Raw genomic sequence first — 25,878 nt, forward strand, 5'->3', positions numbered from 1 at the left:
GAACTATGCAGTGGGCATTCCCAGTCATTCAAAAAAAAAAAAAAAAAGAAAAAAAAAAGAAAGAAAGAAAGAAAAAAAGAAGAAAAAAAGAAGTTAGAGAAGGAAAAAAAACATGTGAGGATTGAGACCTTGTTTGAATGTTAGTCATGGAAAAAACCAAAATCATACAGACCCCATCTTCCTCAGCTAAATACTTGCCCTGTAGAGGTAGTCTGATGTCATTGTATCTATCTGCACACAGAAGTACCTCACCTTTCATGGAATGGGCTCTGCTCATTCGGTGTGAGCTGTCCATTTCACGTGAGCTCTCCAATCAACACAGCAGGTTTCATTACAAGAAATATTCCAATGAATGCTAATAATGCTTCCCAATATCTCTGCTTGCTCTTTCAATAGTAAGCAGGCAATGACATCGTATGCTGTTTAATCAGGCAGGGAACACTGATGTTCAATTCTGTAAAACTACAATCTTATTTTTGGGAATGTTCTTTAAAAACTGAAATGGGACATTTGTTGACAGAACTTAGTAAGTAAAGTGTTGTGTAGTAAAACTACTCTGCTTTTAAAATATTTCTCTTTTTAATCCTTGTGGTATATAATCTTCTTTGCAGTAGGCAGGAATAGGAATACCCTTGATTGTTTTTAAGTCCTTTTTTTCAAAAGTCAAGATTTGCAAATTTTATGCTTTAAATTTTACTACGAGAACTATTTAAAGTTTAGCTTTGGTCAACTTACCTTCCATAAGCAAAGCGCCTGTCTTTGTGATGGTCCCCAAACGTATCCCACAGCCTGAGAGAAACACTCACTTCATCCACAACATCTCGTGAGCGTTCAAGGACCTACAACAGAACACATCTTATGTTCTTTTCCTCCATCAAACAAGTACATTTCTAATTTGCCTTGTAAGGAGATTCAAAACTTACTACATCAAGAGTCTATTGTGTGGTTTTCAGTGAATGCTATATTCCATAAAACACAAGCAATATATCTATCTTCTAAAAATGGTTTTCATTGAAAAACAAACAAACCAACACACTTTGGAGCAACAGACTCAGGGGAAATGGCAGCCCTCCTTGCCTTCCAGACCATGGCTGCAGCAGAGACCACACATGCAATATTTCTGAGTTCACTGTTACCTTTTGACAGGGAAAGACTAACCAGTAAATATTAGCACAACCTCAAAGCACGCACTCCCTGTTCTGTAAACCTGCATGCCTTACCTCTTGGCAGACACGGTACTGATCAATGGCCCACACTGTTGGTACATGAGTTGCCAGCAGCTGATACTGAGTCAAGGTTGTATTGCACGCTCTTGCACAAATCAGACGAGTCTTCCCCACTGCATTATCTCCAACCACCACACACTTGATAGTTTCAACGTTGGGTCTTTCGTAGTCCATGTCAATGTCCATTTACCAAAAACTGTAACGAGACAGTAAAAATTCTTCTCTACCACTGTACAAATATGATGTAATTTAGAAGCAGACCCTTCTACTTCTTCAGAGATGTCTGAGGAAGACTTAAGTCTCAAGGAAATCTGTAGCAAGCTGTACCAAAGCAAGCTAGAGGATCCTTTAAATACTGCACAGTTATGCAAATACAGGACTATTTTGACCGCAGTCAGTTTATGCTGTTCACATGCTATTTTCACTTCAGTTTCTGTAAACAAAGCCTGTTTGCAGAAGCCAGATCTTGGTGAAACAAGGACAGCTAGCACAAACTTACCTCTTGCTAATACTTTTTATGTTAAGAAGGAGAAAGGACTGGACATCAGTGGGTTCAGCCTGAAAGATTCTAGTATAAACCTGCCTTCTGTAATCTTGCCCATTTGGGATTTGATTTAGGGCTCTCCAAACAATATTGCTAAGACCAAGTTACACAGATGGTTTTAGTTTTGTGAACACAATAAAACAGACTTTGTAAGATTGTTCCAGATACTTTGTTCTCTACAAACTACAACTCCTATTAATTCCTGCACGTATTACATACTCTTAATTTTTCAAGGACATTTGTAAAGATCGGGGAGTTTAACGAAACCAAACAGTCCTGCAGAAACTTGTACATGTACCAATAAACTTCTTTACACGGTGCTGGAAAGTAAAGAGAATGAGATTTTTGAAGATACGATCCTGACTCTGAAAGGTATTGCTGAAGATATTTACTTACATATTCTTTGGCAATTTATTGATTAAACACCTGGGCATGAATGTAAGGTGGAATACAAGGATATTTGAAAGACTAAAATTAACTGTGCCCGTTTTCTACAGAAGTCTGTCATTTTCTAATAAAGGGATGCAGGATCATAGTTTTTCATTTTCCAGTGTCTAACCGCGTCTCTTCGACAATCTGGTCTCTGCTGGGGAATGTAGTCAAGGCACAGGAGAAGAGAAAGTACAAGGCACAAACATGTTCAGAAAGACCTGCCTAACAGCTACTTCAGCAACGAAACCTACAACAGTATAAATGACAAAACACAGGCTGCCATCTGGAGCAATGATGTCTTTTTTTTTTCCTGAGAAGAAAAAGTATAACAGATAAATTAGTGTCTGTCTTTGTTTAAACAGCTTTTTTATACTTGTATCTCATTTGCTCCTAAATATAGAACATACTTTTACTGTTAGGGTACTTAAAAGATGAGATACAAGCTGTTCTGGTGGTCATTTTTCATCGTGTCAGGCACTACGTTCTGATTTAAGAAAAATCATAGTTAGTAATTATGAATCAAACAATAATTTTATATGTATTCTTTCATTACTTTAACCAAAGTAAACAGACAAGCAAAAGTCAGCGTTAGGACTAAATGTTATCCAAAGATTTTGAATTTTAAGCATGGACTACAAAAGAAACCATATAATGGCCATGACACAGTTATTTCAATCTGTATTTATGTGGCTGTGAGGAATCAGACATTGCACTGACAACTGTACAACAGTTATTTATGCCACTGCTGTGTCACTCCAATATGTTTTCACAGACACTGAATGTGTCAGGAAAAGCCATAGCACTGACCAGCACATAAGAATATATTTTAGAGAGTTCTATACCAGTCTGCAATACAGGCCCAGAAACTCTAGAGCAGATCATGTGGTTTCAAGCATAAATGTGCTGTATTTACTTCATGTAAAACTTAATGGCCTTGTGACAGTATGCTATGCTGGCACAGAGGTTTTAGCTGATAAGAAAGGAAAGCTATTAAGATACCACCTTTATCCCTTCATTTGAGTTGTGACCTGTGCCCTGAAAGGTGAAGAGCCATGTGCTAAAGGACTACAGAGACTTTCCAATTACTTTTGCCATCCAACCACAGCTGCTCGCTGCGTGCAAGCTCTCATTGAGGCTGCTGCCTGGGATGGATCATTGGCTGTGTTAGATCACAACAGATTCAAGTATTAGAAAGCCAGAATGAGAGATAACTCCTTTTTCCCTCCACCCACCCCTTCCAAGTATACAGCTACGATATAAACAAAAAAATCACAAACCATGTGGTGTTTCTCACATTACAGAAAATGACGTTATTTGTACACTGCTGCCTGAAAGCCAGGGCCCTGAACGAGTAGCAAAAAAAAAAACAACCAAAAAAACAACAAACCAAGGAGATTTCAATATGCAATCTAAAATAGTTTCATTTCATGTCTGAGAATAGAGAATAACCCCCAACATATTATGTGGTATTAAATTGCTTCATATTTTATTCATGCATGGACTAGACATCACAGATGGAATGTGTTTACAAGGCTGGAAAACAAAATGAAGGCACACAGCTAGCCAGTGTGTCTGCCTGGTTTTAAACTACCAAGCAGAGTGATGCCCAAACTATTTTCCCTCTAACCCAAAATTCCACTAAAATGCTGTTATTCCAATGAGCTTTTTGTACGAATCTGATTTTTAAAATTTTTCAGGAATTCTGAAACTGTAGTTCTGCAAAACTACACTATAATTGGGCACAAAATAAGTATTAAGCACAGAGCTGTGAAAGCAAGTTTAAAATAGGAACATCTTAATAAAGATAACAAGAGAAATCAATGCACTCATATGAGAAAAGAAACACAAAAATGAAATTTAAAAATGAGTATATGGGGTTTTTTTTATTATTTCTGATACACTTATTCAATAAAAGCTATCCTAGAACTCAGGCACAGTGTGCCTGAATGCCCTGTTGTAGATCAATGGCAGTCTAATGAAGATATTTTTAGCATGACTCAATAATGCACAGGACAGAGATTAAAATAAACTGGGAATAAAAACAATACTAAAGCTTTGTGGCTCTGCTAAGAAAAGCTCTTAAAACCACTCCAGTGGATATGGAGTATCTCTATACTGAAAATGCAGACACTTTAATATTGTTCAGTAGTTTTCAAAAGGAGAATAGAAAACAAAAAAAAAAGGACAGAATTCCTGAAGATCCTAACAGAAATAAACCTGGCCAGATATTTAGACACTGCAAATAAAAACTGACAGTAACAGTGTAAACAGTTTCCAAAATGTGTGAATTAAATGCTTGTAAATATGGCCAGAATCTTTTGGAGTACAGGACTGGTCATAGACAGATTTATGTACAGGACCTTAAAGATACAGCCATGGTCAGTTTGGTTTGTTGTGTTTTTAAGATATCCTCTAATTTAGGCTTATGTTAAACCTATTATACAACCATCCTGATTAAAAATGCTGAAAATGTATTTGCAAAACTTATAAAATAAATCTAAAGTGAGCTCCGAAAGGCTGGTAACATCTGAGAAAACCAACCAGGGCTAATACAAAACTGGTTAGGCAAGAGCAATCCAGCTTACATTCAGCTTAAGAAAAAACAACATAACATTCCAGGACCAATGAAACACTAGTCAAAACCGACCTACAACCTGCAATTGTTCAGTTTACCAACAAAAGAAAACAGGATCAAGTAAGAGGAAAGTTACTGGAAGTGTGACCGGCCTCAGAGAGGAGCAAAAAAAGACACAGAAAAACTGAAAGATCAGCAAATGAGGAGCACTGAGAAACCTACAAGGGGAACCATCAGATGAAATACAGATGTTCTAACATGGAAAGCAGTGAAAGATTTCACTCCTTAATCTAGTTCTAAAGAAAGATGAGAAGTGGAAATGAAAAAGGATACCCACAAGAATAATATAGGTTCACTAAAACCTTTCAGGATGTTTCTGTTTTTACATTGCCACCTGTAATTATTTGCGTATCATGGGAGACAAAGGCAGCCAAAAATCAGCAGATGTGAGCAGACTCGGGATCTGAGACAAAACCACTTAATTAGTTAACTTCACAAGCAGGAAAGAACTATTCTAAATAAAGCTGATTTATTTCACAAGAAGTGTAAAGTTACTGTGCTGAACCATGTACTGCAAACTGTTACAGACACTAATTGCTTCCTCTGTTGCTTCACTCAAATCGCTGAAGGGTGTTTGCTTTTTTTGTTTAATTTTTCTCACTGTTGAGCCAGTTGTTTTTATCACTAAACAGCAGTTGTGGTTATTATGGCAAGCAGGTCCTTCTGGCTAGTTAGACTCGGTAAAGAAATACTGTTTTCTAGGGATATTTTCCAAAAGAGGTGTAGATGGAGCCTATCAGTTGATCAGCTGTCATACCAGGACACAACAGACACGTCACCTTCTCTCTCTCTCTCTAAGCATGAATTTAAAGTATATTTATGTACAAAATATAACCAGGCCTTAATTGTGAACCTGTCTTGATTTACAAATATAGTTTAATATATTTAAAACTATATTTACATTTTTCTCTGCTGGAAAGAAAGCAGATGACAATTCAAATCCAATTGCAAGGTTCCTGTGTTCCCTGCCATCCCTATAAAATCCTATGTGGGATCAGGAATCTCGCTACCTATGCAGCTAACTGCCCGCTTTGAAATATCTAGATGTTTTACATCATCACTTAATTCATACAAAAAACATAGACAAGATCAGAAGGACAGCAGCTGATTGTCAGCTGTTTTCAGCAAAACATCACAGATAAATCACCAAAAGTATCTACAGTAATTGGTGATTATAGAGTGACTCTGCAGATGTTTACTTCTTAGTTCAGTGCTTAAGCACGTCCAATAAGACTGAGACAGCATCTGAAAACAAGCAAGCATGTTACTTAGCTTTCACATTAAGAGCAAACCCTTAAGCTGAAGGCTCAGAGTGACAGCATGTCAGGACCTTGAGCACTCAGTAAAGTTAAGTTATTCCATGGGAAAAATAAAAACCAGTAATTCCAACCTGGTTCAAGTCAACTCAAGCAAAGAAGAAGCAAAAAGGCAAATTCTCCAGGCAGCAAAGTCACTACCTGACAGCTCACAACTCAAGACACCAGCAAGCAGGCAAGGACCAAAGAGTGCTTGAGCCTGAACAGGCAAGTGGAATGTTTGTTCTGAGTATACAACCTGCCATGTGTTGTTTCAGAATTCAAATGGATTAACGCACCTATGTCAGGAGAAAAGTCAGGGATAATTACTGTTCATTTCTGCAAGGGCATATTATTCTCTAACAGCACTGATTTGGGGAAAGAGTAGCAGGAAAAAAAGGATAGTTTGTGGTTTGGTTCAATTTAATAATGAGGTTAGGGTCTTGTCAAGTATATTAGTAAAAGAAATCACAACACGGTACAAAGTACAAGATACTCTATGCCAGCTATAGAAAGGTTATCACAAAACGTTCTTAACAAGATATAAATATTACGACTAAATTGCAGGTGGACCAAAGGGACAACTGCTAAACCAAACACAAGAAAACCCTGTACCGCTTCAGCATCAGGGAAGCAAATGGTGGCAAAGGGTAACAAGATTCCAGGTGAGATCAGATAATTAGGTCACCAGGGGACATAATTCTCATCCAGGATGATGAGGCATTGCCCTGTTCCATTATATGAAGTTCTGTCAACTTATCCTGAATGTGCACTAAAAAAAGACTGAAAAAGAACAAACTGATGTTGGAGTAAGAAATTCAGGCCCAAATGCAGATTAGGGCCCTTTATCAAACGCAACCTACTTTTATGATAACACAACACCTTTAAAGCACTTCCTTGGATAACCTAAAAACACTGAAAAACACATTCTTGAGGCCCCCAGAATGCACAGTTCACAAAGGACCCATCTTTCTGTTACACTCACAGACATTTAGAAACAACATGGAACCAAATGCAAAGCTCAGCATCAGATCTGAACTATGTCAGTCTTCTAACAGGTTCTGGAAGACCTGAAGTGCAAAGTCAACAAGCTGATTACTCTGAGCAGATTACGTATTACTTTGACCTGTTACATACATTGCAATATCCTCTGTGAAGAGATCATCTCTCTAGAAATTAATCCATACAGCAGGTGAAGGACGTTTAGCCATTTCAGAAGGCAGATATCTGGGATGATACTGTGCTGTGGATGAGTGTGCAATACTGCTACCTCCACCAATTCTTCCCAGTCTACCTCAAGAACAGCCCATGACACAGAACAGTGCCTTACTGCTCCTTTTTTTCTTCCTTTTTATCATGCAGAGATGTGAGGAAGGGAGACTACACTGGACCCAAGCCTGTAAAGAGGTGAAGAGGTGGTAGATTATTGATTTATGGCTCTCATACAGTTTTGCAAATGCATTTTGTAAGGATTCATGATCTACCTGGCTCCAACTGTCTGCTCTTTCCCTTACCAGAGATCACAACAGCAGATGTAGGGGACTAGGCAGTGTGCAACTGCAAGCATTGCTGTGCATCCTGTGTAATATGGCATATCAACACAAACTGAAGTCAGCTGATGATGTGATTAAAAGTGTATGAGAACTGAATAACTGAAGAGCAGATAATACCCATCTGGGCCAGGAGGTAATCACCACCAGAAAGCTGCTGCCCCATAGAGCAGCCACATGTAAAATATTGCTGTGCACTAAATCCCTACACTGTTCTTCCTTGTGCAGCAAAAGATTTTGTTTCAGTAGCAGATTAAGGGTGCAACTCCACCAGCACTTTAGTTCAGACATGAAAACATACTTGAAGCAAATATCCCCAGCACTGTCACTTACTGTGCCTTGATTTACATCAGGCCCATCCACAGAGCGCACAAACTGAATTCATTTCAGACTAAACTGAAGTGGAAGGTATGTTACCCACCCAGTAAGCGTTCAGTTCCCACCAGGTGAAAGGCAATTTGAAGCAACCCCTGTTGTTCCTGAATCATGTGCTGCATGGACACCAGCTCCTCAGCACCAACATTTTCATTTCCAGATCCCCTGCTACCACACCACTTGACTCATTAAAACAGATAGAGCATCAGATGCCTCGGCTCCTCGTTTGGTGTTTGGATCAGTATTTGGGGCAAAGCTGCAGCTGAATACACAGTGGCTACAATGCTCAAGAATACCTGGGATAAAATATAAAACTTGGGATTAAAGGGGAAGCGTTGGTGAACAAGCCTGATTCAGCACTACTGGTTTTCATGGTAGTTAACACCATGAAATCCCTAATTTTACTCTCTGCATTGAACTACAGATACTGTAGTAAGGTTATTACTGATTTTACCCACTAAAAAGACAGGTGCTGATATCGCATACTCCCTTTGGTACATTACTCTGAGCAGTACTTCCAACTGGGAAAAACAGGGAAAAAACAACAACAGAACAAGCAACCCAAAAGAAAGACACGCTCCCAACATCCGTATGTTTCTGAGGGGAAGCATTTATCATGTTTTGCTGGAACTATAAAGAAAAATACTCTAGAGATGCTGGTAACTCTCTAGCACAGGAAGCTGTCCTAGAACTCACTTCCTGTAACTTTTTCCTTCCAAAAGACACAAATATTACAGACCTGTAAAAAAAAAGGGTGCAGTTATCACCACATGTACCCCAGGATGCACCAATTCCAGCTCACATGCTGTACCACCATCCACTCCTAGCATGAGGTTTTGAGCATTGTCAGATAAGCCCAAGGGTGCTTTCACACTGATCTGACTAGCTTTAGTCTCAGTGATGTCTTGCTGTGAGTGCTGCAACTGCTGTATGCAGCAAGGACTGTTCAGCACTACTTTTCCTTCTCTAAAGTGCTCTGCTTGGGAGCGAGTCCAAAGTACACACTCTCTACAGCATTTGTGTACTCTTCTGGCAGCTCAGGTGGGAGCAAGGGAAGGACATGGCAAACACCTGTTGTTCCTTTGCTTTCCTAATTCAAGGCTTCTCTGTCCATTCAGCTCCATCAGCACAGAGCAACATCTGGATGCAGGACTTAAGGATTTTTCCAGTGAACAAAATCTATTAGCAAAGAATCAAACATTGGGATTTACTGGTCAAACAATCAGCTCTTCCTGTCAGTATAATACTCCACAGTATTTGTGAAGCTTGGGAGTTTTAAAAGGGCAGGAGATTTAGAAAGCTGTCCAGAGTTAAAACTGATGTTTATTTCTTCTTGGATAAAAATACTTCTACACATCTGAACATGTCCTAGATCTTACGATCTGTAAGTACAGTGTGTCTAAGATAAAGAATCCTGTATAAATATTCAGCTCATTTAGTTATTTTTCCTGTGAATGGATACATCACAGACTTGATACATAGCATCAGGCACACAAATCCAAAGCGCAAAAAGAAAAACATAACTTAATGAGAGAGGGTCTTGGAAAATTAAATGAATTAAATACATTAAAGAGAAATGAAGGTGCTCTGTTTCCATATACCGTAATGCCCAGTCCTGAAGTATAGGCTGTGTACAGATACATCCCATTCAGTTGCTACTTACACTAAACAGTCATACCGCAAGTCTATGTCTGTAGGTCATGTTTTCCCCCCTACACACTTAATTTTTGCCTAGAAATAGTGCTGGCTTAAGAACTCCCACTGAACACACTGAACAAAGTAATTTCCACCCCAGCTTCTCTTACAGCTCAAACTGAACATTTGGCTTTGAGTCAGCTGTGTGTCCTGAAATAGTACATAAACTGAGGATGAACAAAGTCATTGAGAATATTCTGGCATCACTTCCTTGCTCTCACTGTGACCATATGTAGAGCTTCAAGGGCTTTTGAAAATTGTTGTTACCACTGTTAAACAAGTATATTGATGCCTTTAGTAGCCTGCATAGTGCTTTGCCCAGCAGAAGGCAACCCCGAGCTCTCTCACTAGTCCAGCTCAGTCGGTCAGCGACTGACTTCCTTTCCCCCTGGGTATCGGATGCCACAATATCCACATAAGGTTGACTTAACAAATCAATGCCTACTTCCGTTTTCCTTTGCAGCCCCTTTCCGTGGTCCTCAGATGGGTCCCAGCTGACAGACACCTGATAACCTGTGTGCTGCAAGCCCCCCACAGCAGTCTGCTGCTGTCGTCACAGCAACCCACAACAGACTCCACAGACAAAGCAGGAGAAAAGAAGGGAGAAATAAAGAGAGAAGAAAGAAATCTTTACTAAAAACCTGAAGGTTTGGAAATGACACTCAGAAGCGCCAAGCGCCAGGAGGTTTCTGCTTCTCATATGCATCATCTATTTTTGTCTTGCACCTTGTGGCCTCGCTGGAAGAGGAAGCGAGAGAGATCAGCTTCATCAAGGACTCGGCTCTCTCTCACCTCGGGGGAGGGGAGAGCGCACCTGCGGGGACGGGGACGCGCGGACCAGCCCGACCCCGCAGCACGATCGCGCCCGGGCGACGCGGGACCTACCCGGGAGAGCGGGATGCCCGGCAGCCAGCAGCCGGGGTGCGCACGGAGGGACCGGCTCCCCGGCGGGACATGGGACGGGGGGGTAGCAGCAGTCGCCGCGCCCCTTCCCGTCGCTCTTTAGAGCGAGAAGGCGAGGCCGGGAACCGGCCCGACTGTGCACGGATGCGGCATGCCGCCCGCGGTGCTGCGCCCGCCCGGCCCGGGGCGCTGACACGGACGCTCGGGAGGCGGCGATGGGGCCGGCGGGAGCCACGCGCGCTGTGACGTCTGCGGCCCCGCCGTCTATTTATAGCGCGGAGATTGGATTTCATTCATGAAACCGGGGCCGCTCGTAAAGGGGCGGCGATGGCGTGAGCCGCTCCTGCACCAGCGCCCGGCGTGCCCGCAGCCAGCTGTGCACAGCGCCCTGCACTGCCGAGCTCCTCCGAGAGCACCTACAGCCACAGCGAAAGGAAGGATGCGCACATACACCTACGTACATGCACGCTGCAAACAGCACAGGGCGGTGCAAAGGTCTTGAAGGCCTCACTGAACAATTCTCTAAATGGAGAGCACATGCCTTGTCTAGGTGTTACGTTTTTAAATGACTTCTGTCCTTCTTCATTAGTATTTGAGACAGATGGAAAATTAAACCAGTGCCCTGAGCTGGCACTTCTGCCCTGGGAGTTTTCTATCTGATAGAAACGGCCCAAGCCCTGCACCTGAGAAAAGAGCTCAATTCCAGAGCAGGCTGCCTGCTACAAACACTGCGCACAGACTCTTGATGTCAATAAAACACAACTAACCCTTCAGCACAGGACAGGGAACTCTTCTGACACAGCCATGGCTTGAAAAGACATTGTTCTCTTCCAGCAGGCTGTGCTCACAGCACACAGCCTTCCAGCAATAACACAGTCATGTTTTGGAAAACATGTTATAATGTTGTTTAAAGAGCATCTCCTTCAAACAGCAGTGACTGGTACCAAGAACACACTAACGATATCCAACTGCATTGCTTACAGTCAACCACCTTTTAAATGCCCAGAAGCCAAACTCACATTAGCCAGGTTAGACCACAACGCTTTTCAGTTGAGCACAGCTACGTCAAGAAAAATTACACTCTGCACTTCACCAGAGGCAATTAGGTACAGGAGAACAATTCTTGTCATTGCAAATATTAAGCATGAATTCTTTTTTTTCCTGTAAGTTTCATGCTCTGCATTCAGAAAGGACACTGAGGTGCTGGAGTAGGTCCAAAGGGCAACAAGGCTGGTGAAGGGCTTGGAGTATGTGCCCTATGAGGAGAGACTGAAGGAACTGGGGCTGTTTAGTCTGGGGAAAAGAAGGCTGAAGGGAGACCTTATTGCTCTCTTCCAATCTCTGAAAGGTGCTTACAGCAAGAGCTGGGTTGGTCTCTTCTCACTGGTGACAGGACTAGGGAAAATGGCCTCAAGTTCTGCCAGGGGAAGTTTAGGTTGGAAATCAGGAAAAATTTCTTTACAAAAGGGGCTGTTAAGCACTGGAATAGGCTCCCCAGGGAGGCGGTTGAGTCAGCATCCCTGGATGCTTTTGGATGTGATGCTCAGGGACATGATTTAGCAGAGGGTTGTTAGGGTAGTATGGTTAGGTTGTGGTTAGACTCAATAATTCTTCAAGGACTTTTTCAACCTGAGCAATTCCACGATTCTACATCCCTATTAAAGACACCTGCTGTACTACTACTTCAGAGAGAATCTCATTGTGGTTCTAACAGGTACATTAGCATTACCTGGGAGAAAATTGCTGCAGAGCAACCAGGCTTGTTCTGATAATGACTCAAGAAGCATCCAGACTGCAATAAAAATAACATTATCTCCACTTGCAGGCGTCATACAAAGCTGTCCTACAGGCTTAAAGGAAGAGGGCAGCAAGAGGGAGAAAGTATTAGTTTCAGTGCACAACAGTAAAAATAACAGAACCCAGCAATGATGATGATTAGTTAAGTAGTTCTAAAGGGGTGAGAAGAAACAGGGCTTTCCTTCTGATGGGCTCAAAGAAAGGTCTGAAGTTTCCCCCTATTATTTTACTCTCATCAGAGGGTATCCAAAGCCTGAAGGTTTCTGCAGCTGTGGAAATAGCTGCAAGCTACTAAGGACTTTCCACTTTTATGACCATCTAAAGCAACATTTACCATTCAGTACTTTCCCATCCACAAGTGTATGACTTCTTACAGAATTCAGACAGCATCTTCTCCAATAAAGCATAAAATAAAAACCCAGGACATGTCTTAGGATCCTAACATCACATAACCATCAGCATTTACATTTTTTGAAACATTTTAATGAACACTGGAGTACTGACCATAAACTTGAGTGATATACCTTCACAAGTGGCTGGCATTCATCTCTAGTAGGGCGTACAGCAACTGGCAGTTTTTAGGCTTTGATACAAGAAAGGATAGCAATAAACTGTAAGTGTTCCCCCTGAGTTAGCGTAAGCATTAAAAATGCACGAGCATTAAAGCTTTACTCAATTAGATGTGTAAGCATTCCAAGTAGCCAGCTTGGATTTTTCTTTTTTGACTGTTTTCAGAGGATGGATAATAGCAAGAGGGAGAAGGAAATAAACTCCATTTCTACATGCAATCCCAAAGGACATGGCACTGGACTGTGGTTAGCATTTAACTAGAGTCCGGACTGCCAAGTCCATGCAGCTTTCCAAAACGTGATTATGTGCTGCCAAGTGTGTCCCATCACTGCATCTCCATTATGTGCTGTTAACAGCATCACAAAACTTAGAAAATAACTGCACAAAGAATGAAAAAATTAAGAACTGCATCCACACCCACAGAGAATTCTACTTAGAACTATTTTAGCTTTACTAAATCACAAAATACATTTGGAAATGAAAGCGTAAGGGCACATTCCTGCATGTTCCAAAATCTTATACATTACTCTGGGGCTAAATTGACCTTTTGTTTGTTGAGAATGTATTTCCCAGATGATTAAAAGCATCATGAGAGAACATTAGCTGTGCATAAACTATAACTGAAATTAGAAATAACTTCTCTGCTCCTGACTCTGGAAATTTGCTTTATCTTCAGAGGCTCTTCCTACATGTAGTGTTTGCAGAACTCCTTAGAGAACTTTCTACCAACTCAGAACTGCTCGTCAAGCTTTTCATCCAGAACAACTGAAATTACTTCCCCTATTTTTGGCAGTAGCATCCAAGTACAACAAGAGTTTCCTAAAACAAGTTAAGCATGCTTACAAATAGTCAGCATAGACAGCTACAGGACTTGACTCTGCTCCGAGGTAACCACAATGAGATAAGACAGAATGGCCTCAAACTGTGCCAGGGGAGGTTTGAGATGGATACTAGGAAAAATTTCGTATATGAAAGAGTGACCAGGCATTGGCATAGGTTGCTCAAGAGAGGTGGTGAAGTCATCGTCTCTGGAAATACTTAAGGAAAGGGTAGATGTGGCACATAAGAGACACAGCTTAGTGGCAACACTGTTGGTAGGCGGACAGTTGGACTGGATGATCTTAAAGGTCTTTTCCAACCTGAATGATTCTACAATTCTAAAGCAGATCTGACATTGAACAGGCAGCCTGATGCCTGAATCAAGATCAACATGCAAGAATCAAAATCAGTAGCATAGGATAAACTGGAATTCTCCATCATTTACCCCTGAGTGCAGGGGCTCTTAGTATTAGAAAAGCTCTTAAGAGCATGTTGAGATTAAAAAGCTGTTAGCCAAAATATTTATCTTACAATGAAGTCAGTAAAATGAAGTAGGTTAAATTACCCTGTATCGATACGGACTGTACATTGCATCTGGTAGTCTCACAAGGACAAAGAGTACAATCTTAGAAACCTGCCTTCAATAATAAAAAAGAACATGAATGAACAACGTACAACCAAAATAAGGAGACATGGTGCATGAGTTACAATGGGAAGATGGCAAAGTCTGCATGTGGGATACGTAGTCTCAGCCAACTGGCAGCATATGAATTAAAATACCAGAATTACCCAGCTCCCATCACTGAAGTCTTTTCCTTCCACTACAATTAGGCTTAGAGGTTTTAATTATGTGGCTATATCAAAATCACTTCTAACTACTTTTGTAATGGATTGGTATATACTCCATTAGATTTTACCCATAAAAAATTCATAAAGAGAAAAAATACACTGGAAAAACTACATAACTGTGTAGTTATAAAATTAAAATTGAATTAAAATTCAAATCATTTCCTGTCATTATTATTATTTTTTGTATTAATGGGTTTGCATTCAGAACTATATTATTCCCATGCCAAATGCATATGCATTCACAACTGGGCTTCTTTTCAAAACTACTACATATTGTTTGCAGTCCTTTAGCAGTGAGATTTTTTTTATCTAATGAGGACAGAACTTAAGAGTTTGAGACAAGGTGTTTCTACAAACTGATCTCAACATCTGTTCTCAGCCAATTGTGATATAAAGCAAATCAAATAGGTCGGCTGCATCCCTTTTCATAGTACCCACCCAATTGTGCCGCAGTTCTCAGAGATAGAAATGTGGACAATGGTATATTCACTGCATGCACAGACACCCTAACGTAGACTATCATGCATTTACTGTTTTTTTCCCCCCAGTTATTCGGTGAATGCTAAACACAGTGCAAGAACGTTATTCCTTTAGAAGCCTGTCATGCATGAGAATTTACTGAGACATTCTACAAATGAGATATAGCAACAATTGTTTGCTGCGTGAATAGTGTTTCTATGCTCTTTTTCCTAATGGAGAGAGATAAAATGCTTCATACATGCATATATTTTACATAGTCCTTTTGCTGTGCAGCTTTGAGAAGAGTCCGCTTGCTTCCCAATAGCCCTTTGTTAGATACCTGAAAGCACTAAGTACATTCCTTCTTAGTCTTCTCTTCTCCAGGTAAACATAGCTTCTTCAGTCTCTCCCTCTACATCTTGCTTTTCAGACCCCCTAGCAACTTCATCTTCAGTTTCACAAGTGCTTGAGATCAAGTGAATAATCACTTCATTGACCTCTTTGCTATGCTCTTCCCAGCACAGCCGAGAATGTGGCTAAGTCTTAATTTCTGGAAGAGTGCTCTGCTGACTCAGGTAGGTGTCAGTTCTGCTGTCAGAGTCCCATAAAACCTTGCAAAACTCATTTATTGCCTCTAATACTGCCCTTTTCTTCTGCACAGGTTGCATAGTCTGGTCTTTAAAAGGGGCGGATTCATGTGAGTTGCCTCAGTTTGCAAAGTTAAGCCTACCAAGATAGAATTAAGCAAAATAAAATTTCATCTCAATAAGAAGGACAACAAGAGGAACAGCTGAATGCTTATGTAATAGTCTCCCAAGGGAAGAAGTGGAAGAGTTACGGCTCGCTGAATTCACAACCCAGAGAGGACAAGGCAACATTAAGAATTTGTTGCATAGCTCAGTTTTGTATGAAATAGGGATTTATTATTTTAAAGGTAAAATGTTTGCAACAGCTTGCTTTGGTTACATTCCCTGCTTTTAGATCCTCAGAATTACAGTATTAAAAAGAAAGACTTAATCAGCTCATGTATGGTTCCAAACCAAAACTATGGTTTGATAGGAAAAACTGACTATTAGGAAGATTTACTCCTCAAGGGAAGAAAAACTAGAAATATGGTTACACATAGGTATAATAAGACTTTTCCAACTACCCAGCTACACTGTAGCTTTATCAACTATTTTCAGTATTAAAGGGGTTTTCTGAAGTAGAGGAGGCTCATCTTTGAAATCAATGGTTTGCTCTCTGTGACAGTACTGGAGCACATGGCAGAAATGCTAAGTCACAGCCTGAACTAGTGATGGAGCACCTTGTGGGATGGCAGGGGAACTCAGGGGAGCTAAGGTGCATGCAATATTCCTGAGCAGCCAGGCAGAATCCTGGCTCCACCCCTTCCCAGACCTCATTTAGGGGTTGGCAGCAGAAGCAAGGCTGTCTTGCTAGAGATCCCTACATACCCAAGGCCTTCTAAAGGTAAGCAGATTCTTTCTGGGTTTTTTGTTGTCTTGGTTTTGTTCCCCTGTGACTATGGCTATTGCCTTTGAACCTGTCCTCACTTGCTACAGCATAAGACATTGCTGTTCTGCCGTCATTGCTGTGCTTTCCACCATGTTACAGGAACATTATAAAATTGAATCCTTACTAGCAAAACAAATGCTAATACAAGAAATCTTAAATCTTGATAACTTTGTCTGTAACTGCCGCCTTTGTTCTCAAAGCAGGAATATGCCAGAAACACATCTTCAGCCCAGGAAAACTTCTTACTGACACTTCATAGGAAAACATTCACACGTATATGAAAGGCTAATCCCAGGAGAAAATCCTTACCTTGAAGAAATTATTTCACATCTGTCCTACGTTATCCATTTATCTCAACTGTAGAGCTAATATCTGCATAACTGTTAAAAATTTCCAGTAACTTTTCTGCTGTCTGGTCAGATGTTAACGGAACAGCAAGAACTTCTTTGGGAAACAAAATGAGAGTTACACCAAACAGACAGCTGGGGGAAATTTTCTGTCTGACCTTCTGGCTGGCTGTTGGTTTCAGTCCCTTCTCTATAAACATCAGTCAAAATGCAGTTCTGAGTACTGAGTTTTAAACAGTGAGTGATATCTGGGAACCTAAATAAGAGGCTCTCAATGGCAAACACTGCCTTTGCTTCTCCCTCTTGATCTGAGCTACTGAGCTTTAAAAGCCAGACATAAATAGATCTCTCACTCTCTAAAGTATTATAAATGTTCTGCCTGTCTTTTGAGGCATGTAAAAGTCATCTAATGTATTAAAAGCCTAGTAGCTTTATAAGCAGAAAAATACAAAACACAGATCAAATTTGAAAAGCTGAAACATTGCTCAAAGACTGCCACTTCTACAGGAACAACAGAAAACTTTGCACCTACATGCAATTGCTGCTCCAAGTTGTTTATAGTATAAAGAGATCACGCAGACAAATCTTGAACAATGATATCTAGTTACAAGAATGGGAAAGTGTAGGTTAGAGGTAGAGAGGAAGAGAATGGAAGTGCATTTTCTCTTTGCAGTAGTCAAAGACTAGTATAGATCTCTGAATCACTGCTTATGTATAACAGCATCATCCAACAGCCATAGTCTGTTCTTTCCAGGCCGGAAAACAAGAGTTGGATTAAGTAGTGGAATCAAGGGCAGCTTAATTTCACCACCATAAATCTTTGAAACAGTTTTGTTAAACATGATTTACCCTTGCATCCCTGTTCTATAGGTAGCTATATTTATCCTATTGAAAGCAATGAGTAAAACTTTCCACTTGACCCTTGTAGGGCTCAGTTTGGGTGGTATCTGTAGAATTAGTTGCAACATGTGGGTCCTAGAATAAAGTGGGAAGACATCAAATAGCCAAAACAAAACAGTGCTGAATGAAATGCCTATCACTCTGTTTTTTCACTAGGCTGCTCAAGGAATGTATTGCTTTGGGTCACATTTTTTTCTTTTTCCAAAGATTACAGCAAAATTCTTTATTTGAACTAGTGTGATTCTGCACATGGCTTTAATAATCCAAGATCCAAATTCATTGTTACTTTCCCTACATCTTCTGCTTCTGAAACACAGGTTATTTTTCAAGAGAAAACCTTGCCAAGAATGTAAAACCTTTTGTCTCTAACAGCTGTTTGCATCAATTTATTAATTAATTTTAATTACATGATTTAATTACACTAGACACAGAGTCCAATGTAAAGACTATTTCTGCAAAACAAACTTAAACTCAATGCATAAACCTGGATTATATCAACACAAGGTTTACACTGTCTAAACAGCACTCAACTGTTTTAGTTGTTTACGTCACTATACCTAAACAAAAGTAACTGTTGTAGTTTTTGATTCCCCAATAATCAAGGCCTTACATCAGGAACAGAAAGTTTACCAGGGTTGCTCTGGGCTGACATTCTTCTCCCTTTGAAACATTTTATATAAGTTTTAAGGAAATTGTATAGCTGAAGGATAGCAGTAACTCCAGAATGTGCAGAGAAATGTACAGAAGAGATCTGCTTCCATATCCTGAGGAAAAAGCATCAAAAGCAGTAAATGATGGTTTGCACGCTTCACTGTGGGCTAAGGGGCCTTTCCCAAACTGTTTTTATCAGGAATGCTTATCAGAATCTCTCTCTTCTCTACTGAATAAAAGCCACCACCAGAGGAAACACATCCTTGTTATACATAGTTGCAATTTTTATAGAGTGTGTGGAATACACGACCTCCAGGAGCTGTCAAACTGTCATCCTCACACATCTGAAAAATGGGTTAAGAAGAACTTGGAGGAGTTACAACATAAACTGTGTGATTTGCAAACTACGAAGGGAAGGCCATCATTTTCCAGTTATGTGTGTGCGAACAGATAACTGCTGTATTTAAATATGCCAGTATCAGAATTTAATAGTATACAAATTAATGCTGGCTATCCTGATCAGTTTTTGTTTTAAACTTGATCCAATGCATGGGTAGCTCTAACGAAGTCCAAAGTGCTTCACAAGGAAAGGAAGATTAAAAGAATCAGATTCAAACCTGAAGAAATTCTAACAGAACTGGTTGCATGGTCTCAAGCCTGTGCCACAATTTCCCTCTGAGTGGAAACAGTCTGTAGAAATATTCCTCCTTATTTAGCAACCAAGAATCCACATCTAAGTTGAAGCGTGCATGAATAGTGAAAAACATGCATCCGAAAGAAAGCCACACTTAGGAAGCATTAAGCAATAGGTGCAAATAATGAACTAAAACACACAGACAGTCAAGAGAGCCATAACACACATCTGTCTCAGGTCTAAATGACACTATTGCTCAGAATGATTATTGCAATGCTTGCCCGTTTATGAGGCCCTTCCCTCTACACACCAGCCAAAACAACACAGCAGTTCCCTCTTGTTCACATTCTCTAATCACAAGCAATCACTAGTTTGGGAAGAACTAGTTCAAGTAATTTTAGGACTTAAAACTACCTAATCTACATTAAGTTATACTGCAGGTTACTGTTCCACACGCACATATGCCTCTCTGTTGGTCTTGCACAATCCAGAGCATGGTTTTTATCAACCTGAATTGGCACCTAAATGCTAGAGTTGGTACTGTATGCAGTAATGCACACATACCCTTTATATTTTACTGACTCCAGGAAAAGTCATCTTTGGGACAGCGGTAGCTTCTTTAACCAGAGAGCTAAATTTACTACTAGTGGTCTCCTGAGTCCTCAAGCAGCACAGAAGCCCACAAACACGTAAGTTATGACTGGGATATTAAGGAGCAAGTAACCCTACACATACATGTTTTCTATAGACATAGCATTTCCCGAATCACATATGTAATAGATAGGCTAATTCCTGTACATGTTTGCAGATTAAGTTATCTTCAAGAACTGGGAAGTGCAACTTGCTCCACCCTCATTCCCAGTATCAATATTGGATGTGCCATTTTGCACTAATACATATATCCATGATGCTGAAATCTCTCTTACTGTGTATTAAATAATCAATAGCATCACAACCTGCGTTCACATAGTATTATACACTGGCTTTCAGGAACTGCCTATTGCTCTATTTTTGTTCAGAAAATGTTTGCTATCGATGGTTCGCTGGAAGGGGCTCATCAAATTACTAATGCAGCTATTAAAGCTATCAAATTACCAATTTTGAGGGATCAATTCAAAGCACATTAAGATAAGCAGAAATCCAAAGTAAACAAGGACATTTCTTCCCTCCAGTAACTCTCCTAACAGGTTTTGAATGAACTCTGTTCTTCCTGACAGTATTAACCCCTTGTTTGGATGACCCTCACTGGCCAATACACATAAGCAGCTATTCCAGGGGTTCACTAAATGTTCTGTTTTGCAGTTTGGAATTGCAGGGGTGGATGGAGAGGGTGCGGGAGGGGAAGATGAGGAAGAGCACTGGGTTTGTGTTTATTTTGAGAGACCGGGGGATAGATTACTTCCTAGGCTTCCTGATAATATGCTTATTTTTATTCACATTGTCACTAATGTTTTCCCATGAACAAATATTTATACTTGAGAGGAAATGTTTCAGAAACATATCAGGATAAGAAAAGTGTTCACTTCCTTTCTCTTTATTATGAGAAAGCAATTTGGTTACATGAGAAAGAAAATAGATTCCCTAGAGATGTCTGGGGGGGAGGGGGAATGGGTCATTCTTGCAGGGAATCCATTCTCAAAAGTAGCTACAGCATTTCATATGTGATTACAGGAAATGAATACATCAGAGATTTATTGTTTCTTTTGTTCAGGAAAAAAAATTACATTTGCATTTTGCAATCTTAATTAAAATATTCTCCTTTCAACAAATTTTAGAAGCATCTTATGGTCTTACCTGCATTATTATATTGTACATTTAATACATACAGCAAAATATAAGTTATTTTTTTCTTCTTGGTTTTAAACATATGATAGTCATTTTAATGCACTGGCCTTTTTAGTCTGAATTTCATTGACTACTGGCAAACTTGAGCAGGAAGTCAGACTACATGATTTCCTGAGGGTCCTTACCACCTCAGTTTTCCTGTGATCCTAAAGTAAGGGGATGTGTTAGTTTTTTTTTTCCTTATATATTCTTCCTTAAGAAACAGCAGAGATCTTGCTCAGTACAGGAGAAGCTGAGTATGTGATTCAGCAAAAGCATTACTAATATGTGCCTGTAATTCAGCCTACCAACAGCCCAACCTATATCCAGACTGCACAGGCTGGAAAGGAGGGATGCCTGATTGCATCGATTAAAAAAAAATTAAAATTAAAAAAAAATAGAAGTGAGAAACTTCCTTCAGCCTAGGATTTCATTCATTTCCTCTTTCTACAGCTGCCCTGCTTAAGTATTCATTCTTCAAAATTTGACTTAGCAGCTTCTGATGCTTTGTCCAAAAGCTGGATGTTAGGCCACATAGGCTACTATGCATAGAAGCTGCCTATAACACCAATTCTGGAACAGCACAGATCCCTTAGACTATTTTTTGATCTTGTGGAATAGCCAATGAAGTTGAGTAAACCTGTAAGTGAAAGGATTAACCCTAGGATTCCCAGCTACTACTTTCAGTGAGAGATATATATACGTATATGTGCTATAACTTGAAAACACATGAAAAAAGCATCTGGACAGAACAACAGTGGCAAGAACAATACTAAGTAAAGGAAATCAGTTTTTCTTTAATTTCTCTTTAAGATTACTTACCTCACTGGAGAAAGTAATCTTCAAATCCATTTTTAGCTGCTTGATTAGGGTCAGAATTCCATTAAAGATATTTCATGTCTTTTACCATGGCTCTCCTGAAGAGAAAAGTAGAGAGGAAAAAAAAGACCATAAACATTACAATTCTCAAACTAAAAAACCCAATATCAAAGACATCATATTTTATCTTGTAATGCAACACTGCTTAGTCAACAAAGCAGTCTATCAAAGTTTCAAATGTAGGTAAACTGAGTATCTACACTAGAGCACAAACTTCACTCCAATGCATTGGAAAAATCATAGGTATAGATATGATTTTGTGCATACCTGGGAACTGCTTAACAAAAGCTTCTTTTGAGTAGCTTTTCCCAGATGTGGATATAAGAAGCACTCTATGCATTAAAACCAAGCACTGATGCTGCTCTGAAAGCAAAGCTCAACAGGCTAAGCAGCTTTAGAGGTTCCACGCTAGCTTGAAATGCACAACTAAAACAGAGATTCTTCAGCTGAAGAGGCCTGCTTAGTTTTCCTAAGCATTTCCCTCCTTATGCAAATAATCAGAGTTGAATTTAGAAATGAAATCGGCTACCCACAGAAATTCCTCCCTTCAGTAGTGTAAAGATGGCTAATATAAAGATGTTGACCGAGATGGTGATAAATAGTCAAAGGTTATTAGTAAAGAAAACTCACCAATATCAATGCCTTGACCCAATAGCTGAAGCAATCTTCAAGAGACGCTGCCTCAGTGGTGGTCAGCCTTTAAATGAGGTCTCAGAGGAGGTGGAGTCAAAGTCCACCCCTTCAGGGAGCACAGCTAAATTACTCTCACCTGTGCTCCCACAGCTGACCCAACACTTGCCTCAGCTGATTAATCAGTGGTTCAAGCTGTGATTTCCCATACAAGTAGGCACAAGACAACAGTGGGAGTGAGCACAGAAAATGAGGTATCACCTGATTCCACCCTGTAGAGCAAGCAACACACTTACACTAGAGTCAAGGGCACAATGTTTATTTCATACCCTTCCAAAAGTACTACTTCTGCCATAGAAGGAGCATCTTTGCTAGTCAGCCCTAAGTATTTCAGTTACCAAGACTACATTAGTCTTTATTAGTTGCTGTTTCACGCAGCTATGACTGTTAAGAATCTTCTCAGCATGTTATCTACCGTCTTCACCCTGACTTCCATGAAGGCAGGCCCAAACAGCCTCCACATATCAACCCTACCAATCACAGCCTTATCTCACAACAGAACAAACCCCAAATAACAAAGTTGAGACATTAGCACACATGGGAGTCCCAAACATGTTTAAACACCTATTCATGTGATACTGAGACATTCATAACTGTTCTGTTTCCTCAGTACTGATGTCAGATTCAAAGTTATTTCCATCTTTTTACACAACATCTCTATAAAGAATGAAGAATTTGATGCATCTGATTGTAAACTCACAGCTCCCTCTCTTTTCATTTCACTGAGACCTCATACGTTTCAACCAGCGTGTCTCTGCTTTGCCCTCATTAAAATCCACAGATACTGATTCCATTGACAGATTAAGATCTTCCGCACTTCCAGGCAGCCGTGCAAAGCCTTTCCACTAGCTCATTCATAATTCTTCTTCAGATGTCATTAATTATTTACACCACTGTCAAAGGCCACAGTGAGACTCTCCAGCTGGCAGGAGTTGGTTTTTTAATTGTGTATGATCAGGCAGCATGTAGTTAAACCTGATTTTCATCATTACTAAGGAAGAGGCTAAAAGTTCCAGTTCACTTAAAAAAAGGAAAAAAAGATTCTGGTCTCCCTCTTCTCACCCCTCAGTCTTACTTCTACTTTCTGGTTTTGAAGGTAGTTGAGGTTATAAAAGAAAGCTTCTCTCAATTAGCACTATGCTTCCAAATTACAACTCTAACTTAGCAAAGGTAGTGGAGGCAGATCGCTATCACAGAAACAGAGCAGCTAAATCACACATGTAACTTCCCTTATCTGAGTCTTTAGAAGCTCACAGCTGAAGAGGCCTGGCTTGAAGCATTTCTTACCCTGCACTTCTGTGCTACAGAGCATCCATTCTAACCCTGGCAGCACAGCTCCTTCCCTCCCTGATGTGCTCCTCACTCAGGCAGGAAACAAGCTGTCACCTGGACTGATGCTCACACGCAATGTGTTGCGGGAGCACTATGTTGCTGTCTGCAGGACATGCAGTACAAACATAAATTGAGGGAAAAAAAAGCCAGCTGGAACAAACAGTAATTCAGTGACGGATGTACTTTTATATTACAATTCTCTAAGGTGCTGAATTTTTGTTAAACTGTCACAAAGCAGAGGAGCAGGAGGCTGCTGCAGAGGGCTGGCAGGCAATATAGATGCAGCACAAGCCAGGTCCAGCAGGAACACAGATGAGGCCATGTGGAATGCTGAGCTGCCTGGGTGGATCCTCAGGGCCAGTGCCTCTTCTGCTGCAGAAATAAATGCTAATGTATATGTATATTTCTGCTTTAATACACTTCAAACTTTTGCCTTTAAGATTGCCAGTACAGAAGAAGTTCACATACAACAAAGAGCAGAAGCTCAGTTTGCTGTTACAATCTTTGCTATGACACACCTCACTTACTGTACATTACATGGTTGAGCAGACACTAGAAATCTTACTTCCCATTGATACTTAAGTCAACATCTCCTCTGAACACATCTTCAAGCCTTTAACGCTCCAGGACCCTGGTACAATGTGAGCGTTTCACCTTTCCTACATCAGCCTTCACAAATATGCCTTTACTCAAGGTCTCCTTTGAGATGAAGTAACCGACCTCATGTGACTGAAGTACTTTTACTCAATTTGGCAGTCAGGTTCTAAAATAAAATGGGGTACCACCAATACCACTAACACATACACAGTGACTTGGTCAAACAAGTGCTCAATAAGCATAAGTGTTGAAGCTCTAATTTCCTACACTCCCCACCTGGAGAAAGCATTGCCCTTTTCTCATTCCTCTTTTGAGAGCTTCAGAATTGCAGGGCAAGGTGCAGCCCACGCTGCTCCCCCAGCAGCCCCCTCCTGGTGCTGACCTGCACAACCAGCTCCTCTTATTGCAGGTCTGCTTCCCCACCCGCGTTTGCACTCTGTACCCATTCCCAATTTGTGTTTGTGCAATGGACAGATCCATTAATAATTTAAGATTCAAAAAGAACCCGTGGGCAGGAACATTCCAGTTTTGCTCAGGCGATAGATGCTCCTTCACTGGTACGTCAACTCCACTTATCTCCGTGCACGCTACGTTAATTCAGAAAATGGCTTTTCAAACAAAGTCCATTCACAAAGCACCCACAGGATCTACGCGAGAAGAAACTTCAGTTTGTGCGGTAAACGTGCCAGATAATCGATCTTCGCAAAGAAAAACACGAACAGACTTTAACTTTGCCCAGCGAGTTTTCAAAACGAGGCAGCCAGAGCAGAGCCCTCCTCACGAGCAAATGAAAGTCACAGCAGACGTACCACGAAACGCCTCAGCGCAGCTACCGCCCGACCCCATCGTAACCCACCGTGCCCACCGCAGGGACCGCACGGCTTTGAGAGCAGCACATCCCTCCCCACCAGCCCCGCAGGACGGCAACCGGGCCCGCACGTCTCACCTGAACGGGAAGCTCGAGTGGCAGTGACAGCCGCCAACCTCCGTACGGTGCAGCACGGCCCGCCCTCAGCCCGGCACAGCGCGCCGCCCTGCCCGGCAACGCGGGCGGCCCGACCAACCAGCGCCTGGGGCGGGATGCACCGAGCCGAGCACGCGGTGCTTCCTTTCCTACCTCTGATTCCTCATCTATGACAGACCAAACTCGTTAAGGAGCGCAGTGCAGGCAAGCCATAGGTAATCCAGCATCATACAGTATTTAAAAGGGTTGTAGTTCACACTGCTGACATGCTTAAAGCTTAGGTGAGTTCTGGTACAAAAGGAACTTTCTCTCCCTTCGCTTGATGTCTCCCTTGTCAGCCCTGGATCTGTGTGTGGATCAGGGGCAGTTTGGAGGAGCAGAGCGCTAAGCCCTGAT

At 40.9% G+C, this 25,878-nt stretch overlaps 1 protein-coding gene across 5 annotated transcripts in view; it reads right to left on the reverse strand.

Annotated features, from left to right (window-relative positions):
- Window positions 1-25,548, reverse strand: part of RHOBTB1 (Rho related BTB domain containing 1) — a 46,131-nt gene extending 20,583 nt beyond the window's left edge. The window contains exons 1-4 of one of the 5 annotated variants that reach the window (XM_085553994.1): window positions 25,465-25,548; window positions 21,843-21,937; window positions 1,221-1,422; window positions 736-839 (exon numbers count right to left, since the gene is read on the reverse strand). In XM_085553994.1, coding sequence (XP_085410120.1) covers window positions 736-839; window positions 1,221-1,412 — 296 coding nt within the window. In that variant the 5' untranslated portion in view covers window positions 1,413-1,422; window positions 21,843-21,937; window positions 25,465-25,548. Of the gene's footprint in view, window positions 1-735; window positions 840-923; window positions 1,131-1,220; window positions 1,423-10,637; window positions 10,877-21,842; window positions 21,938-25,327; window positions 25,420-25,464 lie in introns of those variants that run through there. The other 4 variants (XM_085553995.1, XM_085553996.1, XM_085553997.1 and 1 more) reach the window with 4 other exon arrangements.
- Window positions 25,549-25,878: the final 330 nt, after the last annotated feature.

Source organism: Coturnix japonica, chromosome 8 (genome assembly GCF_054131305.1).
Source record: "Coturnix japonica strain WE chromosome 8, WE-NBRP24, whole genome shotgun sequence".
In the NCBI taxonomy this organism is placed as follows: domain Eukaryota; kingdom Metazoa; phylum Chordata; class Aves; order Galliformes; family Phasianidae; genus Coturnix; species Coturnix japonica.